We start from the raw sequence: 22,958 nt of genomic DNA on the forward strand, positions 1-22,958 counted from the left end.
AAGACAGGGGTTTGATGCAGTCTAAGCAGTGTTTTTTTTGTTGTTTTTTTTTTCAAAGTCCATTGTATAGGTAAAAGAAACTAATGACTTCCACAGCAACCTTACTTTCTTCCCCACATTGACAAGCTCTACATTAGGAAAATTTGCCAGTCATTGGCATTTGCTTGCATTCATGCTCCTCAAACTTACACACACAGAAGGTCCCCACTTTGCTTCACCTGTTTCCCCATAGCACTACAAAGTGTATATGCAACAGAGCCATCTGGATTTGCTGGGAAAGGGGTATAAATAACTGCACAATATGTGAACACGACAGAAAAGGGGAGAAAACATAAAGAAAAGTCTCAAGAGTGACAAACAATACATCGTTTAAGAATCCCTTCCTTCCTTCCTAGGCCTTTTTCCTTTTTGCATTTCTTGGTGTTAACAAGGAAGCTAGCTATCAGGGGTAGGGCTGAAAGGACGTTCTCTAATTTGTGCAGGAAATTCTCAACAAGAATAGTTTGAGGCCAAGTTTCAGGAAAACGCAGGAGGACTTAACTCCTAGAAGGCGTATTAGCTCAACATTTTTTCATTCCTGCTCGAATCAGTGAGAGAAGGGAAGCTTCAGATGGCCGCCTCTGCGAGAATGTCAGTCGTGACCAGAATCGGCAGCAGCTGTTTGATGTGACACATAAATAACCCAGATGCAAGCCTAGCAGGAAAGCTGTTGGACCCTGCAAAATGGGGCCAAATAAAGTTCAGATGATGCAAGGGGAAGCGAAGATACACACTAGACTTTATTCTAAGAAAAGAAATTAACAGTTGTTATAGGCGATTTAATTAAATTAGCAGCGACCTAATTCTGTTCTGCTGGCATTCATTGGCTTTTCCTAGGAGCACAAAGTACAGCTGTTTCCTACAAATGCTTTCATTTGGTGTGTTTTGAAGGGGGTTCCTGAGTCCCAATGTAGGGCTGGATCCATCTCTAACTGCTTCTCTCTACTTAGCATTTTACAAGTGCTAGGAAATCAACAAAGCACCTCATACATTGTTTACTTTTTAATATTGTTATCTATTATGTTCTCTATAATGATTATAAAAGGGCTGATTTTCTCCTGGTATAAATTAGCATCATTCAAAGTCATGAATTCAGATTTCCACCAGAGAGAAATAAATTTCCCAGAATATTTACGCGAAACAATATTCTTTTTCACAATAATACTGCAGTATGACCCTACACATCCTTCAGGCCATTTCTTTTCATCATTGTCTAAGACCATTCTTTTTTAGCTTGTGCACAATGAAATTAGTACTTCAGCTTCGTGGATGGGCAACATTTAGCCTGTGCTATGTTTTCTTTTTTTCTTAAGAAATTTATATATTGAGGAACCTTTCTTCTAGGAGAACGTCCTGTCAGGGTGCCACAGGAGCTGTGACAGAGGTGGAGACTGGAGCTCCACCTCTCCATGGAGCTCCAGCGTCGCTGGGGCAGGGACTGAAGGTGCTGGGCTGAGCTGGAAGGGGGCCCCCAAACCCATGGACAGGGCTGGGGGCCCCCACGTGAAGTCCCGCATGAATCAGAGCATGCTGAGCTGAGCTTGGAGGGCTCTCGGGCATCACGGGACACTGAGAAGATCCAAGGGACACTGAGAAGATCCAAGGCACATTGATCTCAAAAAGGAGGGAAGACTGAGCCTAGGCAGGTGATGAGAAGTAAGGTGCAACTCACTCAGCAGCCTCTGCAACTGCTTCCTGCCCACTTCTACAGTTCACTCTCTGTACATGCCTTCAGTACCCTCAGATACTTCCAGAAAACTCAATGAGTAAAAACATACTATTTCTTGCATTGTTTTTTTTTTCCTTTACATTTTTTTTTCATTCTTCAGACAAGCATTGTTTCCATTTCTGTGGAAATAAGGGGCTGAGTTGCTAGGGCAGAAGACAACCTTAGGCAAGCAATGAAAAGCAGTCAAGAGAGGCAGACAACATTTTTTTTTGTTTCCCTTCAAAACAATAATATATGTCAGCCTAGTAAACAGTGGCCAGGAATATTGCAAAATACTCTACCTGAATTTTATATATATAGGATGAGCTTTATGTTACTCATTAGCTGCCTACACATGTGGTGAATACCTAAAATTTGCACCAAGAATAATATACAAGAAACCCATGCTAACTTGTATATGTTTAGGCAACTGGAAGGAAAAAACACAAGTTAACTGAAAATGTTTACTCCCAGCTCTTTAGGCACATGTCTAGTGGCAATATCAGACTCCAAAGATAGAAATTTATATGCTTGGAGTCCCAAACAGCTATCATTGCCATCTATTTTACAGTGCTATAGCTGGTGTTTGTTTTCTAATATTTATTTATATGAAACAGAATTCCAGCCATTACATTCTGTTTCTGAATGACACTGTAGGATGTCAGCTGTGTCTCCCAGGGCTTCCACCTATTCCTTTTTGGCAAAGCAGTCTGCTACAGGAACATCTGGATAGAAAAATTTCTGAGGACAGATTTTCTTTCTCCACCTTAATTTGTAGCGAACCATATCTGGTGGGTTGGAAAAACTGTGCGAATGGACTTACTCATGATATTTCTATTTCCTCTCCTGGCAGATAACTTGCACATATCATCCATTCATGGTTTACATATTTATATTTAATCATCAAGCATTTTCTAAATTCAGAGGAGCTTCACGTCACTTGTTGTTTTATCCAAACTCTTGCTCGCACTAGAAAAATGCAGAGGGATACAGCAACTTAATAAGCTGACTGTAAATGGTGACCTTCTACATCCACATGATTGGAACAGCTTTCACTGTGTTTGGCTCGTTTGGCTCGTGAAATGAGTTTTGAATGTAAGCCACAATTATGTTAAACAGGATTCTATAGCGAGCCCTAACTCCTTGTGATAGCATTGGGGAAATCCTAACTGCACTGAGGACGTGCACGCTGAGGAATGCCACTTCTCCTACTGGAAGCGACGCGCTTTCCAACACTGATAGCCACGTTTGCACTGGTGCAGTGAAGAGAGTCCAGGGCAGACAAACAACCTAATAAGAAGGAAAAAAACAGCAAGGGAAAGGTTCCTTTTTGACTACAGCACTAACGTGAACTTCTAGGCTCTCTTGGCTCCAGCACAGACTTCAGCTGTGGGCCTGAACTTTGGCAAATCATTTAATCTCTCCATAGTGCTGAGTCTTCCATCTCTAGAATAAGATAGGTAACATGGTACTTCTACCAACTTTTTTCTGTTCTGTCTGCTCAGATAAAAAAAAAAAATAAAAAAAATAGGCAAATTGTTCTGAGGACAGTGCTTAGCCTACAAGGCATGAGGTGGTTTATCTAAGTACTGTTATATGGAACTAAGAATGCTTTATACTATAGACAGCATGGTATTGTAAATATGTATGCTCAATAAATTTTATAATTTTTTAGTGATAGATGCCTCAAAATCACATTTGCTTTAAATGCCCATATAAAAGCCCATGTAAAAAAAATGCTCCTTAATAGCATTTGAAGAAAAAAATCTAGGCTTTTCTCTCAGCTTGAAATATGATCAGTCATAAGGCAATATGATTACATGACTTGGAAAAGAGGGCAAGTGATGACTTCAGGAAATCTAGTATTCAGGGATTGTCAGCAAGGCTTCTAATTTATTTGTTTCCTTATTATTATCTTTTCGGAACTGTGCTGGGGAGCAAGGAGTGTCTTTTCCCATGCCTGCAAAGCACTTAGTACAATCTGGCTGTCACCACAGTCCAAGAAATAGTGTAACACATGGCCAGCAGCAGAGGTTCACTGTGCCATGACATGTCAGCAGAGAGGTCAAATCTGTGCAGATCCAGTTAAGTGTGAACAGGTGTGACCAGACCACCATGAAACACCTACCTGGTTAAGTCCTAAATATAGCAGGAGACACTCAACCCCAGAGATATTTGTAACCTTAAACCACCCTGTAGCCACAGAGTATCTGACATTATTCCCTAGAGCAAGCAAGCAAGAGAAAGAGACATCTTTCTTTAATCTTTGCCACATCATGAAAAATATTTTATGCTGTCAATATTGCGGATTGCTCCCTGATGTGTCAGCAATCAAAGGATGTTTTCCTTCCCTACTGCTATTGAATTAAAGGAGGAAAACTATACGTAGTCTGCATAGGGGGTAGCATTCTTTTACCAGATCACTTTATCAGAGTGGAGGAGTCATAGCAAGTGCACTTGCACTTTGCACCTCACGTGACAAGTAATGGCTGAAGCCCAGCGTGTGGCTGTGCCTCAGTCTGCAGGATTACCAAGTGCTGCTGCTTGCTAAGTCTCCATGTCTTCGTACTGAGACCCCCGTAGGCTTTTCCACTTACCTCAGCAATTCATTCATTCAGACCATGTTGGCACTGGGCTTATGGAGGCGCACACTGAGGCTAAGCTCCTTCAGTGGAATAACACGAAGATGTAGCTAGAGCATGCCTACCTTGTATCATACACTCACAGAGCCACCTAGGTTGGAATCGACCTCCCAGATCATCACGTCCAACCATGAGCCAGACCTACTGAGTCTCATCACCAAACCACGTCCCTTAGTGCCACGTTTACACATCTCTTAAATACCTCTGGGGGCACAGGGACTCCACCACTTGCCTGGGCAGCCCATTCCCAAAATTTGTCCACCCTCCCCATGAAGAAACTCTTTCTGGTATCCAATCTAAACCTTCCCTGGCACAACTCAAGGCCTTATGTTCAGTTCCTTCTCCTGAAAACTGAACATAAGAATGGAAAATGGATGTGTGCTGGACCACACACCTTGCAAGTTGTCACTCGAATGAGTGTTTCCACTGTGCCTTTCTTTCTGTGCATCATACAACATGACAGGAAGCAAAATATAAATTACACGCTTTTGCATCTGTAGTTCTCCTCCTGCAGTTATGAAAACTGAATTTGGATTTAAAAACCACTCTCTCCACTGTTAACTTGGATTTCCAAGGTGCAATCTGAAAGCTTCCTTACTACATCAAATCATAACTGTTTAGCCCTCGGCATGCTAGAAGATGCATCATGGCTAGAAGATGCAGGGGGTAAATCTGAGAAAAGAACATAAATTAGTGGCTGACCCACTGGGTAACGCATCTTTTTCTGATATAGGATAAAACTCAATCTATAACTTTATGGGAATAGTAAGACATAAGTATGCACAATCATAGAAATAAAGCAGAACTGTAATGCATCATTGTTTCTAAGAACTTCTATGTCTTTGGGACAAAGGGGAAATCCTGTTTTGTGGATTCCCTCAGATCTTAGCCTCAGAAGGCTCCTTTCCTGATACAGGCTTTTTTGCATTTGATGCATACAGGCATACTACACAAGGGTCTTTCTCTGCTCCCTAGCTGCTTATTTTCACCACGTTTGTGGCAAACAAACTTGTGTTTGCGGCAAAAAGCCAAACTAATAGTGTACTATGTTGTATTCCACACTGTAGTCTATGAAGTCAGGTAAAGTGGAAATTGATGCTGAACTCAATGTTGTGTTTTGAGATCCAGATATGTGGTAAGTTCAAATAAGTTTAAACACTATGCAGTCCAATTTTGGACTGTTTGTTCATTATTTCTTAACACATCTTTTAATCTTCTGTGGACGATTCTATCTCTTCCTTTTTAGGAAATGTCTAAAAGATAGCATTTCAACTATCTCATAAAAACTTGATCATTGTCAGGCAGAGATATGCACAATTGTACTTGTGCATGGCAATTTTTTGGGTTCTGTAAACTGTTTCCTTTTAGGGGAGAATCTATTGATGAGAAACTTCCATTAGTATTCATTCAAGGGAGGCAGATATATACTATTGATTGCATTCTATACCTGCTTGTTCATATACATTGTATTTCCTACCAACAGTAATTTATATTAAAATAATTACCTAATACATGCCAGCTTTTCAGATCAACCAGATCTTTTCATTTGTGTATGCAAAAAGTCTGCACAGGATGGAGTCAGAATAGGAAGGACATGAATTAATCTGAAATATTGAACTCTAACATTTTCTTTTAAAAACTCATGGAATATTCCATCCAGACACATTTCTTGATTCAGTCTGCCTTTCTTTTGTACTTATTTTCCTGCCCAGTTAAAGTGGTTTTCTAGTTATGAATGTGCATATGATGTAAGAGACTTCAAAAATATTAAAAGGTTTTTTTTGCAGTTAGTCAGAAAACTGTGTCATGGGGAAATCTGCTTAGATACTCTATTTGAATAAACCAAGTGTTCATCACTCCAACTGCAAAAGAATACCTTAAGAAAAAAAAAAAAAGACAGTTTTGTGGGTTTCCTTCTTTCCACAATGTAAGATGTTGCTTTAAATAGGATTTCATGTACGTTCGTTACTCAGTAATGTCTGGGCTAGATAAAGAAGAAAAGAAACAAAGGGATCTCAAATCCAACCATAAAGCTGTAACCATTTACATGGTACTGTCCAAATCCCTAACATACAATTATTCTTGATAAATTTAGGATTTCTTTACTATAAAGTTGCTTAACAAACTAAAAGCTGTAGATCTGACCTGAGGATAAGTGAAGTCCATCATATTCCATGAAGTTTTCTTGTTGAATATTCTTCGAATCATTTTTATAGTGAAGCAGGGTTTAGTTCCTGTGAAATAAAGGAAGAATTTTCACTTTAAAATTGCCTCATAGGTCTGAGTGCTTGTCAGAAAATAAACAGAAAATAGAGCTCTCTGCAGGAAGCTATATGAGTTCATAACACTCCAGTGGTTCTGGGTTTGGCCCCTTCCTCCTCCTCCCAGTCCCAGGCAACAAGGCCACAACAAAGTATTCAGAGACCTTCTTCTGGCCATCAACCCTTGACCACCGTAGAGACTAACAGATGTATGCAGAAATTAATACTGAGTTGGAAAATCCTCCACAGAATCACCAATTACATTTCCAGTAATACAAAGGTGGCCTTGGAAGCTTCCCAATCAGCCCAGTTTAGACCATGGATCTGAAAAATAACCATTACAGAATCCTACTCTGGAATAATATAATTCAATATTCCTCAGAAACAAGCAGGTATCTCTTGAAATTGTGGATAGTCACCACTTGTTTTCTGTGGTAACTTATTCCTGATGTTTATCTTGGGGGAATTTCAAGATGATCTCATAAATCTTTTCGATCTCATCCATTTATAGGATTGTTTTCCCTTTCTCTTATTTGCAGTGCTAGATCCAACTGGCCCAAATCCTCCTTACAGTAACTGCTTTACACCAGAGATCATTTTTTTATTGCGTTTTATAAATAAATAGTTCAGATCTTTGGGTAAGATTACCCACTAGCTGAATATGCTGAAAGAGAGACTAACTGATACTTTTATAGGCTGCCTGCAAGCACTTACTGTACTAGATGAACAGTTTCTTCTCATCAGACAAAATGCAGTGAGGAATTTTAAAAAAGCAAATCTAAACCTGATTGTAAAGAGACTTGGCTCGAATGCTTTCCTTCTAACTCTCTGGTTAAGAGTTGTGAAGAGGAGTCAGTCCTTTTAAGACAGACCAAGGCCATCCAAGGAAGGCCTCTCTGCTGCACATGGAAATGCTGCAGCCCCATGGGGAACTCGGAGTCTCCCTTCAGCAATAGGGCAGAAAAAAAGCAGACTTTATTTAGACACTTTTTTTGACCTATTCTGAATAGATTTTTAGAAGAAATGTCATCAATAGCATGAGAACTCAAGGCCATGAAGAGAGTCTGGGCTGTTATGTACAGTCTCTGGATGTTGTACAACACTAAATTCTAGGAACAGTCATAAGCTCGCTCATATGTAAAGGCAAAGCCTCTTTTTACCAAGTTATTTATTAATAGATCACAGCAAAACTCAAATAGCTCTGAAAGTATTTTTCTAAGTTCCTAAGATGTCTAGGAGCATATATCCTAGAAGAAGCTGCTCTAATGAAATGGTGAAGAATCCTTCATTAAAGCTAAGACACCTGCCTACGCTTCTCAAAAATAGTTTAAAACAATCATTTTATAGCAGTAATGACAATCATGACCACACCTTCTCCCCACTCACTCTCTTTCCCCATTATATATACAATTATATATATATTGTATATATCCGTAGCAATAAGTAAAAAGCCATTGAAGTCTGAATGTGACTATGTGCCTATAAAGCTTACTGTAGGCAATCAAGCAAATTATTTTTACATTTAGTCACGAATGCAGTGAGTTCTGAAGATTATCCCTAGTTCTACAAGGGAGACTTTCCAACTGCAGTAAAGCCAAGTCCCTGTCTCTCGTGCTCGTGAGGGAGCCTGGACTCGTTTCATTGTTCTCGTGGAATGCAGCTGCTGTGTGAAGGTCCTGCTGGCAGCTGGAGAGGCAATGGATGGAGTTATTTCAGTACACGTTTGGAGACTAGGTCTTAAAAAGATAAAACTGCATTAAAGTATCACAGTTATCAAGCCCCATCTCCCACATCACAGCTAGTCACGTTATATAGTCCCTTTTATAGATATGTCAAGCTCCATCTTAAGCTCTTTGTTTCCACTGCTGCTGTCATAACTCCAGCATTTCACTCTTAGAGCAATCTCTCCCTTGCTTTTCCAGACAAAAATCATTACAGGTCAGTTTGTACCCTCGTGCCAGTGCTGTCTTTCACCCTAAATAGCTTTTCCTCCTAGTGTTTACCCCTCTTCAGCAGTGTATTTGTCGACAGCATTCATTTTCTCCCTCGATCTTCATTTTGCTAGACTAAACAAGCTGCTCTACTTAAATCTCTTAAAAGGCCTTTCATTCCCTAATGACCCTCCCAGCTCCTTTCTGCAAACATTCCAGTTTCAGTTCATCCTTCCCGTACGTGGATGCTCACGCAGTTTCCGAAAAGTGATTCCACCAGAACCTGGACTTTCCAGTCTGTACTGGAAGGCTCTGCTAGAGTCTGGGGAGTGGATCAGCAGTACCAATTCCCTGCATCCTGCACAGGCTGGGAAGCTGCTACGGACAGCAAAGCAGTGAAGCAAGATGCTAGGGCTGACTTTTGGTCCTAAGCAGAAAGCCTGCAAGGCAGTGAACCTGTTAGGGGCTACATCACCCTACCTGTTCTTATTCCTAGCTAAATATTACAGTAACACAGTACTGAACTCCTGAACTTCCAGGTCACTGTGGTCAGGCCTGCTTCTGATGGGGAAATTCAATCTTAGGCATAAGCAGACATTATCTGGATACCTAATAGCACTGAAAATCTTAAAAGAATGTAAGAGTTATTATGAAGCACTTGTGTGAATTAGATGTTTTTTTCCACAATACCTTCCTCTTGCTACAAGGTCATCTTTGTGCCCCCATCACTTCCAGCTGGCTGTTCTCAACCCAGCAGCTGATTTGGCTTTGGTAGAAAGCTGGAGGGTCGTGCTGCATGCATTTGAAAGGAAAACCCCACAGACCTAGATCCTACCCACCCACTATTAGCACTGCATGCTGCCTACCCTCCTGCAGCCACAGCTGATTCTCTGCTGGTCTGTTACGGAGCACAAAGCTGCTGCCACCAGGAAAACCTCAGGTAAAAAGATGGAACTGAACTACAGCATGAATGCTGGCATGAAATCTCCAAGGTTTTTCTCGCATCTCACCCTTTATTAATAAGATGCTGCAGTAATGGCAAAACCCTTGTTGGCTTTCCTGGGGCCCAGATAGCGTGGATGTTAAACCATAAGGTATAGTATCACTGCTTCTATTTGTTTTTCTTTTTGGCAAAGCCAAAAAATCTGCACAAGGTTTATTTTCTAACAGATTTTAATAGTTGTAGTGCAAATATTATTGCAGAGAATGTGAATTATAGCAATATGTGACAACTGAGTAAGAGGTCCTCAGCTGCTGAAAATTGTCACAGCTTAGCTGAAATTACATTATGTTAGCATAGAAAGCTCCCCACACATTTAAAACACAGGAATAGCTAAGGTGTTAGGAACTTTAATCGTGTGGGAAACAACTTAATGACTCAATTTGATTTAGTGGTGGGAAGCCCCTAGCTTCATGTATTGCAGAAGTTCTCCAGACTACACTAAACTGAGTAACATACCCAGAATGTAAAACATATCAACTCTGAAAGAAATGAAGCCATTGTTATGTATTACTGGCTGCAAGCACAGACCCACAAGTGCAGAAATAATGTGGAAAAATTACTGGAAATTCTTATTTAAAATATTTTACCTTCCAAAATAATTTCTACAAGTTGTAAGAACTAATGCATCGTGAACAAAACAGTGCTTTCACTATAAACCTTTAAAAAGGAAAAAGCTTCAGCACAGAAAGCCTGCAGTTAAATCTCTGATGATTTAGGCTTTTTCCTTTGCTAAGTGTTCATAATTTATCAGAAAACTCAAGGGTTTTCAGAAGAATAACTTCATGTTCAGTCATTTTGAAGCAACTTTGGGTTTTTCCTTTTGTTTTCAATTTGTTATAGTTGCATTCCTTCTGAGTGTGAAAAATAAAGCAAGTATTTCTAAGATATAAATAGTTTAGGATGAGATGAGTAATTAACTGAGAAGAAACCAGAGTTGATTGGTGATAGATCTAAGTGACATGACAATAAAATTTCATTCTTTCCTCCTAGCTTAGCACTGAGGAGGTGATGATTTTATGAAACAATGCTCCATAAAAATACAATGTATTGCAGAACATGATTATACCTCCCAAAAAATATAAAGTAACAACAGAAAATAAAGAGGAAAATTACCTCTTACTTTACAAGAGACAAAAGACATGCAAATGTTGTTACATTAGGTCATTTGAAGAGTTTTTCCTGGTTTTCTTGCTACAGTTTTGGAGCTTGGGAAACTAGACACCCCCGCAGTGAAAATGCCTTACATTTTCTCCAGCTGTCACCAGCTCTCTCACTCACCTGCCAGCTCTGGAACCTGCTCCTTCTCAGAGGTAGGAATAGTAGCTGGTAAGGAGGTGGCACATTTTTCAAAGTTTGACACCCTTCTTATTACACCTCCAATATTTTGGTTTTCTTCTCTCAAAGTAAAGGAGTGCAAAGCAAAATACCATAAGGGACTCAAGGTATAAAATAGTTTACGCCTCCTTTTTAGACCAAGATTAATAATGCCTACATTGCACTAATAGAACTAGTAAAGAGATGTAACTTCATGTAAAATGTAAATATAAATAAAACAAATACATGTATTTTTTTTTAATGAAAATGGTTATTTAGAGAAGTTACTTTCATCTCTCTTCAAAGAATTATAAATAGATGGTTGAAACAAAGCACGTCGGTTCTACATTATCTTGCCATATTCCATTCTTACATTTACTTCTCTGTAGATCGAGTGTTAAAGAATATTTGAGTATCAATGTCCCAATTGTACCGAAATAAAAGCTTAAATTAATTGAAAAGAAATAAGACTTCCTGGATCCTCTCTTACCATTCATCCAATTAAAAAGCTTAAACTTCCCTTAAATGTCAAAGATCTGTGACATTCAAATACCTATTGCAAGCCACTTTATATCTTTGATTTAAAGCAGCAGCTGCCAAGTGAAAAATATAACTTTGACTTCACCTTGTAAGACAATGAAGATCATTGATGAAAATTGCATGCCTACCCTCTGTATTATACAACAGTTTTATAAAGTCAGGTTCAGGGAGAAGGGAAAGGGAATCACTGTTATTACTAGATAAGCCACAAGTCACTAGAAGGGTCTACCCACATTAGTTTTACTGCCATGAAGTTTTACAGAAGTTCCTTACTGCAGATGAACATGTTTATCCAAAAGCAGCTTGTTCTAGAAGCTGCAGTAGCTATTTCAGTGTAACACATTTACATATGGGTATCCACCCAACAGCCTTTCCTGTATACAACTATTTTGGTAAAACAGTACACTAATCAAAACAGTTATAATAGTAAACCTGTTTAAAGTATAGATATCAGATTTGAATGACCTTTTAATTCTTCATAATCCAGTGGAAACTTCTTTTTCTTCCATTTTAGGAAATGTCCTTCAAGATTAATTTATCTGGCAGAAAGATCGTCGCAGGGAAACAATAGATGGGACAATTGAGGTCTTCTGACCTCAGTTTTCCTGCTGATGTTGCGCAACTGATGTGAATGTCAAATTTGTTGGTACAAAAGTCAATGTGAAGGAACCCAAAATTATCAAAGCTGGGAATGCTGGAAGGTTAAATGTAAAAATAGTCATTTTAAGCTCTTAAGTGAGCCAATTATTTGTGTTACTTAGAATCACCACTGAAACTATTTAGTAATGCAGTAGCACTATCTGGGGTAAAGCAAGCTCAGGTTCATCTGTACTACCTACTGCTGTTATTGCTAGAGAATACTGTTAGAGAATATACAGCTGGTGTCAATTTTAGAATGATTATCAGCTGAAATAGCAATGGTAGGGTTATGCCTGCCTGGAGAGCCATTCTGATGAAAAGCTTGTGCTTGGATTTCTGCTGCTAGGATCCATCTCCTTTGCCATTTTCCTTCTCATCTTCAGTGAAGATGACTGTGAAGGAAAGGGAAAAAATGGTAAGGTTGCTGACTCTTTTTAATAGCAAGTATAGTTGTTGAAAAGGACATTGCAAATGGAGTTCTGTGCTCTGTCCTGACAAAGACTCCACAGCTTGTTCTTCTCTTTCGCCTTAGGAGCAGAAGTGTTGCATATATGTCAACTGGACCATCCCACAGGCTTCCTGAGGCAAAAGTGGTCTCCTTAGCAACAGCCTTTGAAAGACAAGGAGGAAATTCCCCAGTCTCTTCAACCTGGAGCCCTCCCTCTGGGGACCAGCTGCTGTCTTTTGTCTCTAGCTTCATTTTTAAAACATTTTAGCTTTGATCTGTGTTTATATTGACAAAAAGAATCTGTATAAAATAAAAGAGGAAAGATCAGCTGTATAAACCTGCAGGCTGCCTCAGCAAGAGCTGGAAGCAACAACACTGAAGATAGAGATCTTCAGTATATTCCATTAACGTACAGAGGCAAGTAACCTGGCATTATTGATGTCTTCAGTAGTTCTTGCAAACAAAGTGAAGTAGGTTTTTCCACATGGATAGATAGCAGAGGCTGCTTACATTCCCTCTTTGCTGCAGACCACATAGCTTTATGGGACCTGGCTTCAACAACAGTCCTGAAAATGTTGTGTTTCATTTCAACCATGTGAGAACTCTATTGATGCTAGGTAAAAATAAACACATTCATAAAACATTGTAAGCCCAGGTTATCTGAGATCTGTCTGTTACATCCATGTCAGCCTACTGCAATACGAGGAACTACTCTAACACTAACATGTTGCTGGCTTTTTATGTGGAAAATGTTAGTAGGTCATTGAATTACAGCTTTTGTGCAGCTGCAGTGCACAAACAGCTTGAGAAAGCAAGTATAAATCAAAAAATTCATGCTGTCATGCTCTAGGAAAACCTTTTAAGGAACAGGGCTGAATCCCACCTGTATCTATTCAGTAACTTACTAGCTGCTTAAAAAAAAAAAAAAAAAAAAAAAAAAAAAAAAAAAAAAAAAAAAAAAAAAAAAAAAAACACAAAAGCTCCACTCGAAGCAGCATTAAGAGCTGGTGATGCCACTACTCATGGAACAGCTCCAGTCTGAGGAGTATGGATAAGGTTAGAGTCCTGGCCAGGTCAACAAACTGGCTTCGGGTATCTCCTAACGAAGCAGTGGTAGAGGTTGAGACATGGGGTCCTAGCTGTTGCCTTGAGCTACTACTTCCCCCAATGTGGTACTTCAGAAATGTACTTCAGAAAAGGAATGATATGCTATCTCTAGACAGAGTGTTGAAGATGCATGGTACTGGCTGGCTTACATAGCAGTGAGTAAGCCTGGTCCAATGCCAGGCTTAATGCAAAACTCTTCTGCATATACATGTTTATACTCTGGCTCCCTTTCTGCCCCAACAAGTGACTGAGTGAGCCAATGCCTAAGATTGAGTTTGTTTCACTTGGTGGAAGCACAGCAGTAACACTCAGTGTGCTTCTCTGCCTGGGAAGACTACAGAACATGCAAGCTTTGTGGACACGATTTTACCTCCACTTCTTCCTACACCATTATTCATGAGGTGGGAACACAAGGTGGCTTATGCAAATATGCCACTGTGTAAATCAGTCACGCCCTAAAACTGAACACTTCAATGTAACTTGTAAGCAAGCCCATCTAAAACTGATATTGAAGTGAAGTTTCTGCTTTGCTATGAAATCGTTTTGTTAAGAATACAAACAGTGTTAGCTTGAGACATTTTCTTCCGTGATTTCATTTGTAAGAAAAAGAAAACAAGCTAGTAGTGCTAGCAAACATCAGAGCTAAGAAATTTCATAGGGTGGTTATATGGTAGAGTTCTGGAAAACTTCTGTCTACTGCAACTCGTAGATATTAACACAAGCAGCAGACTAAACATTTGTACCCTGTTTGTACTGCCAGCTGACAAATGAAGGTAATTAATGAGCAGCTATAAGGTGGAAGAGTCTGGAAAATAGCAAAGCTTGTCATCTCAAAATGCATAGCACTGATGCCATAGTATTGATTTAACTGCATTACTGTTGCTAAGCAATCTTACATAGTTTCATATTATGTATTGGCATTTGTAGCTAATTATTTTTTCCTATTTCTTTAGGATCAAATTATCCTCCTCAATATTTATTGTTAGCTGGACATTAAACAAAAGAAATATCCCATACCAATGTAACTATTAGAGTCAAGTGTTAATAGGATTAGACAGTTGTCAGGTTATTTTGAAGTTACATTTCTTTTTTTTTTTTTTTTTCCAATATAGACTCTGCTAGTGGATAATTATAGCGAACTTGCTTAGTGAAATTAAAATCAATGACATCTGTTTCATTGTACATTGGGGAAATTGCCAATATTGACAAAAAATAGATTTTCCAAACGCCTTTTATAAGTGACCGATTCTAAATAAAACAGGAAAGCAAAGATGCACGACTGTACATCACTTGTCTTACCCTGTTTCTCTATTTTTCCCTGTTTTCTCTATCTGTTTACTGATTTCTCTAAAATCAGTAGTCATGTAAGGTGAGTTAGCTGTATTTGCCATTAAGTAAATTGTAGAGTAACCTCCAAACTCGCAGCCCTCTGCAGGCTCTTGGGGCATCTGATCCTCAGTGTAATGAGGGAAGGCATACTCTGGACTCAGCTTTCAAGTCAGCTTTGTTAGAAAATGTACTCCTTGTCTGGAAGGCTATCAGCCTAAGGCCTGATACAATCTGAGGATGATAATCGTGCTTTGTAATAAAATGGGAACAATCACAATGGCCTGGCCAGACCTGACCTACTGCCTACGCTATGCAGAAATTTCCATGGTTACCCCCAAAAACTTCATTAGAAAGCATCTTTTTATAAAGACAGCTAATTCAAATTTAAGGAGTGCAAAATATGCTGAGTTTTCCATACCTGTGGTAAACTGCTCCTGTAGTTATTTCTATCAGTGTTTAAAGTGTTTTATTTTTCCTATTTAAAATTTGCTGACTTAAACTTCAACCACTGCATTTTGTTATGCCTGTGTCTTCATAGTAGAAACTGTTCAATCTACCTTCAGCATTGACAAAAAATATTCTCTCTAGGGGATGAGAAGGGGGATAGAATTCAGGCCAGAAAGCAATAGATCGGCTCTCTGGTTTTCCAAGAGAAGAATAAAAAGGTATGTTTCATTACTTTCTGAATTTTAATCACACCCAAGAGCACTTGCCAAGATTACGCCAATAGGAACATGTTATCAGATCAATCCATACGCAAATTATAATGCTTTCTTTTGCACAGCCTTTTACTCACGTGTGATTTTTTGGAAAAATATTCACATTCCACTTCAGGAAAGCCGCAGGCATTTGTACAAGCACATTAGCCTGCATAGAGGAATATTATTTTCTTAGAGGAATATTATTATTTATTTTTTTTGTCATAGAAAGAAGGAAACTCATTGCTGATAGCCCACACGAGCAGGGAGGGTCACAGTGCTGGCTGCTTGAGCAGGCCCCAAAATGGCGGCAGCACTTCACTGGTAGCTACCAGTAACTGAGGGGAAAGAGCTAACAATGTCAGAGAGCTTCTGCCTTTCTCATACGCTTGAGTTTGAGTTTAAAATAAAACAAAGACTGAAATTCAATAAACAGATCAAACATGGACAAAAAAAGGCTCCATCTCCCCTCCTTCCTCAAACCATCCCTCCTGCTCTCAGCTGCTGACCTCCTTTCTCGCACCAGCTCTGGCACACTTTGGAGCCTTTTGTGATCTAATTTCACTCATTAATACGACAAGGAGATATTCAAATTTTTCATTGCAGGTTTGGGGTTTTTTGTTATGTTTTTCTGGTTGTTGCTAATAGAATTGGCACAAAGGAAGGGCTCTGGCAGGGCCAACACCATCCTGAGGGTAAGGAGAGAAGCTGAGGCAGGTGGATGCACACACTCCATTTGGCAGCAAGAAGCTTTAGATCAGCATGCCGAACATTTTGAAACCATACACTTAAGTTCTAACCAGAGTGTCATAAATATTTGCGATACCTTTAGACAAAGGGACAAAAGTCTGTCAGGGATCCAGGAGGCAGCATGGTGGCAGGAGCTCAGGCTGCTGGAGACCTGCCTGCAGCTAAGAGATATTGAGAGCAGAAGGCTTCCTCTCAGACCTCCTGCTTTCATGGTTGTGTTTTATTGAGGGCCTGTATTTATCACTTGCCTCACCCTAAATACTGAGGCCAAGTAGGGACAGCTGTGAAGCAGCCTGGCTAAGAGAGGTAGCTGAGGCTCTGGGAGCTTTGGGCTGGGCCTGCCCAGATCTAGGGGTTGCCTACAGCAAGCCATGGCTGAGGGAGAAGAATGAAACTGAAGTCCTAGCAACCTCTGGAGGAGAAGCAGGAGCCCACACAGGGATATACTTTTGGTGAGAGCTCTTTTAAATACACACTATGTTCCCCTTTCCTTCACCTGCTTTTAAACGCAGTGACTATTCACCAGCTATGGAGGCAGTGAAAGGTAGTCACAGAAGGTTGTCATCTAGGTTGGAAGAGACCTCCAACATCACGGAGTCCAACCTCTGACATTAACAAGTCCTCCACTAAACCATGTCACTAAGCTTTAGTGGCTGGGTGGCCTGCGTGGCCCTGCACAGCACAGACACCTCTTGGGCATAATAACTGTCTGTAATAGCTGTGTATATGCTGAACCATCAAATTAGATTGAGAAAAACAGAAATAATTTACACGAATTTTAGTGTGCTTTGTCAGCGTGTCTATTGATTTTGTGCTGCTGCTGTGTGTTTAATTGAAGATCTGCATTCTCAGGCATTTTTACTTTCTCCACGCTGTATTTGGTGCTGTTACTTACTCTGTATCAGTCTGTTGCTACCATTCACTTAATGTTTTTGAGGTAAAAAAATAAATAAAAAATCAGAGTTACTTGATATATATATGTAATTCTGTCATTAGGCATATTGAGATTGAGTAATCACATTTAAAAGTGTCCATAACCACGATTTTGCTGTAGCAGAGGAAAAATCCTAATTATAATATATTTCGTAAATAGTTCGATATAGTACAGTAGCTCTAAGTCACTTGTAAAATGGCTGCTACTCTGTTGTGAGTGTCTGGTGGTGAAATAAAACATGAAAATAATGTTGACTAAAACCAGAAAAGAGAGAAAATGGTATTCTTATGCCAATTCAGATAAGGTTGACAAAAAGATATGCTTTTGCTTGTAAAATTCAGTCTTTACCCTTCCTTATTTCCTGATGTACTTAGTGGCCTTTTCACCAGACTGCTGCTGCTCTCACAGTGCGTGTTGCAGTAGTATTTGCAAACCAGCTCTATATGGTTTCCAACAATTTTTAAAAATAGAAATACTGGAGCATGTTGCTTTAAATCCAAATTTATCTCTATTGAATAAAAAATGAGCATTATAAACCCAAGAGCTACTGGTGAGCAGTCGGAGACTTACTAACATTTATTTTAAATGTCATTTTCAAAGTATTGGCTTTTTTTTTTTTTTCTTTTTTAACTGAATTGAAGAGTAAGTGATATCTCACATAATAACTTAAGGATGTTTTCTATTGTATAAGTAATGACAGCATCCTTGGCTGGACAGATACAGAAAAGAAAGAAAAGGTTAATGCCGAGCGGGGGCTGTTGCAGCAAACAACCTTAGTAGATGTTGTCAAGTGCCCCTGACCAAGAATCACGTCAACTAGAATTGACATGGGAGTTAAAAATTGGTGGTTCTTTTTATTTGTTCAGTTATGTTCTTAACCTTCAGAGTATATGTTTCCAAAGTTTTCTGTGTAATCCTGGGGATATAAATATAAGGGAAAGGGAAGTAAAAGTGATATTATGATATATCAAATGACTCCAGGACTTAAGGGGCTTAAAGCACTCCTTGTATACAGAAGGGCTTACAGGTAAAATTATGAGAGTTGGCAGTGCTGGTGAACAGTCTGTTAATTAAAAATGTGCTGCAATGACAGGAAAGTCTGCCCAGTTAACACTTCTTACCTATCTGTTGGTCATAGCTATGGTTGCTGTCACCATGTGGGTGATGTAGTATAGAAAAGAATTCTAAATAATTTCTGCTTGTAAATAGCTGCTGCTTCTACAAATACTGCTATAGGAACAATACACATGCATGAAGTCCTGGACATATTTCAGTTTCCAGGCTGGGGCACAAATCCTTGGTGTTTATTCTTAACAAGGTTTTTTAGCCTTTTCCATGTGCTGAGTGTGTTTCTAGTATATTCGTCTTTCACAACCTGAGTCTTAATTTACTATTCACTTGCTCTTTTAATTCTTTTGAAACAAAATGTGGTCTTTGGGGTAGATATTTTAAAGCTATATACTTTTATACTGACTTTGTGTTTTTAAAAAGTTCAGTAAATTATTTGGACCTTTCAAGTAGTGTCTGATTCCCACCTCTGATTTGTGCCCTTTTGTTCACAGATGTCCCTTGAGTGCAGTGTGCAACTAGAGAGACTATGATTTATTTCTAGCTGTTAGTGAAGGGAATAAAGGATCGAACTCTTTGCAGTCTAACCACTTCATAAACATCTGCTTTTTAAAAAACAAAAAACAAAAAGGCATAGGCACCTCCTTAAGTCAAGGAAGTTCCTCAGCTGCAGCTTGAAGGAACTGAGGGAGGGCAGAAAGACTATAGCAGAGGATTCCTCATGTCACTCCTGTCCTCCTTTTGTGGTCTTCTGTAGGAATCCACTACCCAGTCCTGGCAGAGACAGCTTTCTGTGCTAAGGGGACAGTGGATCTGGCCCAATATGGCCATTCTTGTGCTTCAAGACGGAGGGCATTCTGGCCTCAGCAAGACATTTCACAGTACCATAATAAATACTGACTGCACAGTTAAAGAGTTAAGTTTAATTTATCTTCTTTCACAAACTGCTTCTTAAAGGCTTTTCTGTTTGCTCATCTCCACTGGATCTTAAACAGAGACATTGTGTTGCTATGGAAAGCGGTGAGCAAGCAATAACAAATGCTTCCACAGAAAGAAGCAAAGCACCCTGTTAACCATCAGCCATGCAGATATGACTGGGAGTGGAAAAGGAAATATGGGAGAAAATACAAAACCATTTCCAGCTTTCATTCTCTCTTTATGTGAAATACGACCTGATTTTCTTCTTTCAGCACTGTATGGTGACATTCATGTGATCCTGGAGAAGAGGGTCATTTGCTGATAGCAATTTCATTATTATATACCTGCCACAGTCACAAATAGCAGTTTGAAACAAGAGATGTTGAAAAGCCTTGCCTGAGTTACACTTCACATATGTGTATCTTACACTAAGCCAGAAAGAATAAGGGATTTTTCCTTCTATGATTTTCTTGGTCCCAAGAAATTTCTTCACGAGACATATGTGGGAATATAATACCCACAATCCAGTCAGACTTTGTCTTGCCTCCAGACTCTGAAAGCATTGGAGAAATGTAAATTAGAAAAATTTGACATTGGCCTTGATCTTTGCTTTGCCACCTAGGATGCTTTCCAGGGTCAGCCTTGAAATTCAACACAACACCATTCTGTTGGACGAAAGCAAAAGTTGCACAGTAGAGCTATTTTATTTTTAAAAATATGACTGTAAGAGCTTTTTTTTTTTTTTTAAATGGTCACATAGGACCCAAGTCATTTTAAACAACTGAGCCTTTTCATTCTGAAGTCTCTGCATTTTTTTTTTCCAGTTTTGTTTTTATAATGTTCTTGACTAAGCAAAGTTAAAGTCAATACTCATGCAGGGTACAGCAGTTGACATTGTAGGTCTTTGTTTGTAGAGGTGGGTTGTGTTGTGACAGGCTAGGACCAGACCGTGGTTACGTTGTTCTTACTGAAGACAGACATTACTAGGCCAAATTCTGTAGGATTTGCACAAAACTGTGAAAGAAACTTTCCCAAAATACATGTAAGAACAGTCAGAAATGGAGTTTAGCAGCTCTGTGTTTTTCACACCGTAACTTTAAATCCCAGATCATCCTTTTTTTGCAACTGCTGCTCATGCATGGCTCAAAAATGTCTCATTAAAATGTAATGCAAATGTAAAAACTCAGCTAAAAATAGACATCAGAATTTCCTTCCATACAAAGTTCTAATTAGATGTGAGGTGAAGCCTCGTAAACAGCAAATTCCTGATTAGCTGAAATCAAGCTAATTTCTGTCAACAAGGAATGGTGGGAAAGTCTGAGAAATGCTCGCTGCCTTTGAACTTAATCTGCAGCAGCAGTTGCACCCTGTTAGTCTCCCTGAATCAGCAACACATCTATTTGTCAGAAGAATTAAATCATGACTTGGTTTTTATGATTTGTCCATCTGTTCCAGGCTATAAAATGCAGAGTCCTTTGTTACATCTTTTTCAGTAGTCTTTTTGCAGTTGTCGATGCTCATGTAAATGAGGGGCTGCCTTTCTTCTCTCAGGAGACAGCTTTGCTTTGTAAGGAGTGCAGTAATCCACCCGTGCACATCAACTTTTTTTTTTTAGTTACACATCCTCATTTTATCTGCGTTTTTGAAGAATTTTGAAGTTGTTCAAAGAACACTCAGGCTGGATGTGGTATGTAGCACTCCACAATGCTTCATTTCTTAACCTCATTTCTAGCCGGATTGCCTGAAGCAGATGAGGGCTTGGGATATGCCCATGATTACATTTTGAGTCAGTGTATGAAACGGGATTAATGAAAGACTTTTTTACTAAGCTTTAGTCACCGCTCTGTCTGAAAAGAGAAATGTTTTCCAGTGAGTGATTTCGGCTGAGTCCAAGTTTGTAAATTCGACTCTTTTAATTACGTTTCCCGCACCAGAAAATGCATTAATCTGCGTTACTTGTCAGGAAGGTAATATACCTGCAACATAACAAGACGATCCTGCAGAGAAAGTAACGTAGACGTCTCTGGACATCAAAAACATGCAATAGTGTTTCGCTTCTCCCTTGGTAGGAAATCAAAGAAGTCTTGGGTGCTCCAGTTCAAACCACATCACAGCTGAAGCGTCCAAAGAGAATCTAACGTTTCAGATAGAGCCACTGCTATGGAAAACAATGCCACAAGAACATTCCCATGTCAAAACCACAATTTTTATAGCCAGCTGAATAGCTCTTTCAAGCAATAAGCAATCAGTTCATACATAAACCTTCTTCCAACTAAAACAGAGATCCGCTGTGTATCTGTTCAAGGAGAGTGCTTAGCCTAGACTCTAATCTCCAGAAATTGGCATAATTTGAAGGCACTCGAGAGAACAAACACTCAAATTACACACTGTTAAAATAGGAAATGTGCTAGAGTTCTTCTACTGACATGCTTTGTTGGACATTTCTCCAGTTGTGCTGCTGTCCAAATATAACTGCTTTGTGTATTAGCTTGAAAGGCATTATGAGGGTCATGTTTTCTATACTGGACCGAGATGAAGGCTGCAGATCTAACTTAGAAAAATTAAAAAAGATGGCAGAGTCTGGCCCCCAGTATGGAAAGCTCTTCTATGGTTATGCCATGATGGCTATGGGGGGAGAGCTGGCTTCACCTGGAAGAGGGGTAGAGATCAGGTCTGTCTTCTGCTGGTGTCTCCAGCTGCTTCCTGCTTTTCCTCTGTTTATAGCCCAGTGCCCCAGGGCATTGTCCTAGTTATACCCCCCAAGAAACACAGTTCAGCCTCATATGGCAACAGAGCAGGCCGGAATAATGGTGCTGTTTCCTCCAGTCCCTGGAGAAGCTGGGTGCATGCGAAGACAGCTCATACAAGCTTGCTCCCTTTTTCTCTCTTCCCCTATTGCAAGAAGAAAGTTCTCCAGACTGCAAAGCAGGATAAATATCAAAGCATCCTGTGACTGATGGCTCTCTCCTCCAGTTACCTGAGCTCTGGTCGCAGATGAATTAAGAAAACGTTTGTTCTCAGGGTTGTTGCTCTGCAAGGAACTGGAGCTTCTCATGCCAACACTGTTCTGAATCAGTAGAGCAAGTTTCTGTGGAGCTGAGAGTATCAAGGTGAGGAGAAAAAAAATAAGTTGACCTTTGAAGTTTTGTTTTCCTCAAGATAAGTAAGAAGGGAAAGGCCCCATTTCTCACATTCTTCAGTACTACTTTGTGTTTTAAAAGATTATTTCTAGCTCTCTCAAACAAAAGTGTCCCTGGCCTCTGGGTACCAGGGAAGAAATTATGGATTTACTTTCCTTCATATAAAGCTGCACTCTCTCCAAAACATCTACTGCTAGAAAAAAGCTATTTCAATGCTGTTTCAGTAATTTTGAATAATTCAGTCCCTGTACCTGGGCTCCAGCATATTTTGAAGGGACATTGCAGTTAGAAAAACATAAATGAAATGGTACACGTGACCTTTCAGGATCTGGAAGCCTGCTGCCCTCCCGGTTCCTTGCTTATTCAGGAAATAATCTTTTTTATAACGTTGACGTTCACATACACGAATGGAAATCTGTTCTGTTTCCTGGCCCTGGCACTAAAACCCCCACAAAAGGGAGCATCAGACTCAGAATGAAGTGAAGTGCT

General features: G+C 39.5%; 1 protein-coding gene and 1 long non-coding RNA gene across 6 annotated transcripts in view; one reads left to right on the forward strand and one right to left on the reverse strand.

The window, feature by feature from the left end:
* Positions 1-16,639, reverse strand: LOC311433511. Its single transcript, XR_014690800.1, has 3 exons — positions 16,486-16,639; positions 6,535-6,623; positions 1-716 (listed from the first exon to the last, which is right to left on the reverse strand). It is a non-coding gene; the product is annotated as an uncharacterized lncRNA (long non-coding RNA).
* LOC311433508 (uncharacterized protein) overlaps positions 9,250-22,958 on the forward strand; it is a 39,175-nt gene continuing 25,466 nt past the window's right edge. The window contains exons 1-3 of one of the 5 annotated variants that reach the window (XR_014690790.1): positions 9,250-9,675; positions 10,782-10,894; positions 12,610-13,504. Coding sequence is in view for 1 of the 5 variants with exons in the window: in XM_084512699.1 (XP_084368825.1) it covers positions 9,437-9,521; positions 10,782-10,894 (198 nt within the window). In the remaining 4 variants the exon portion in view is untranslated. Of the gene's footprint in view, positions 9,676-10,781; positions 10,895-12,609; positions 13,505-16,510; positions 16,862-20,944; positions 21,017-22,958 lie in introns of those variants that run through there. The other 4 variants (XR_014690791.1, XM_084512699.1, XR_014690793.1 and 1 more) reach the window with 4 other exon arrangements.

This window comes from Aythya ferina (genome assembly GCF_964211825.1).
Source record: "Aythya ferina genome assembly, chromosome: 3".
Lineage (NCBI taxonomy): Eukaryota > Metazoa > Chordata > Aves > Anseriformes > Anatidae > Aythya > Aythya ferina.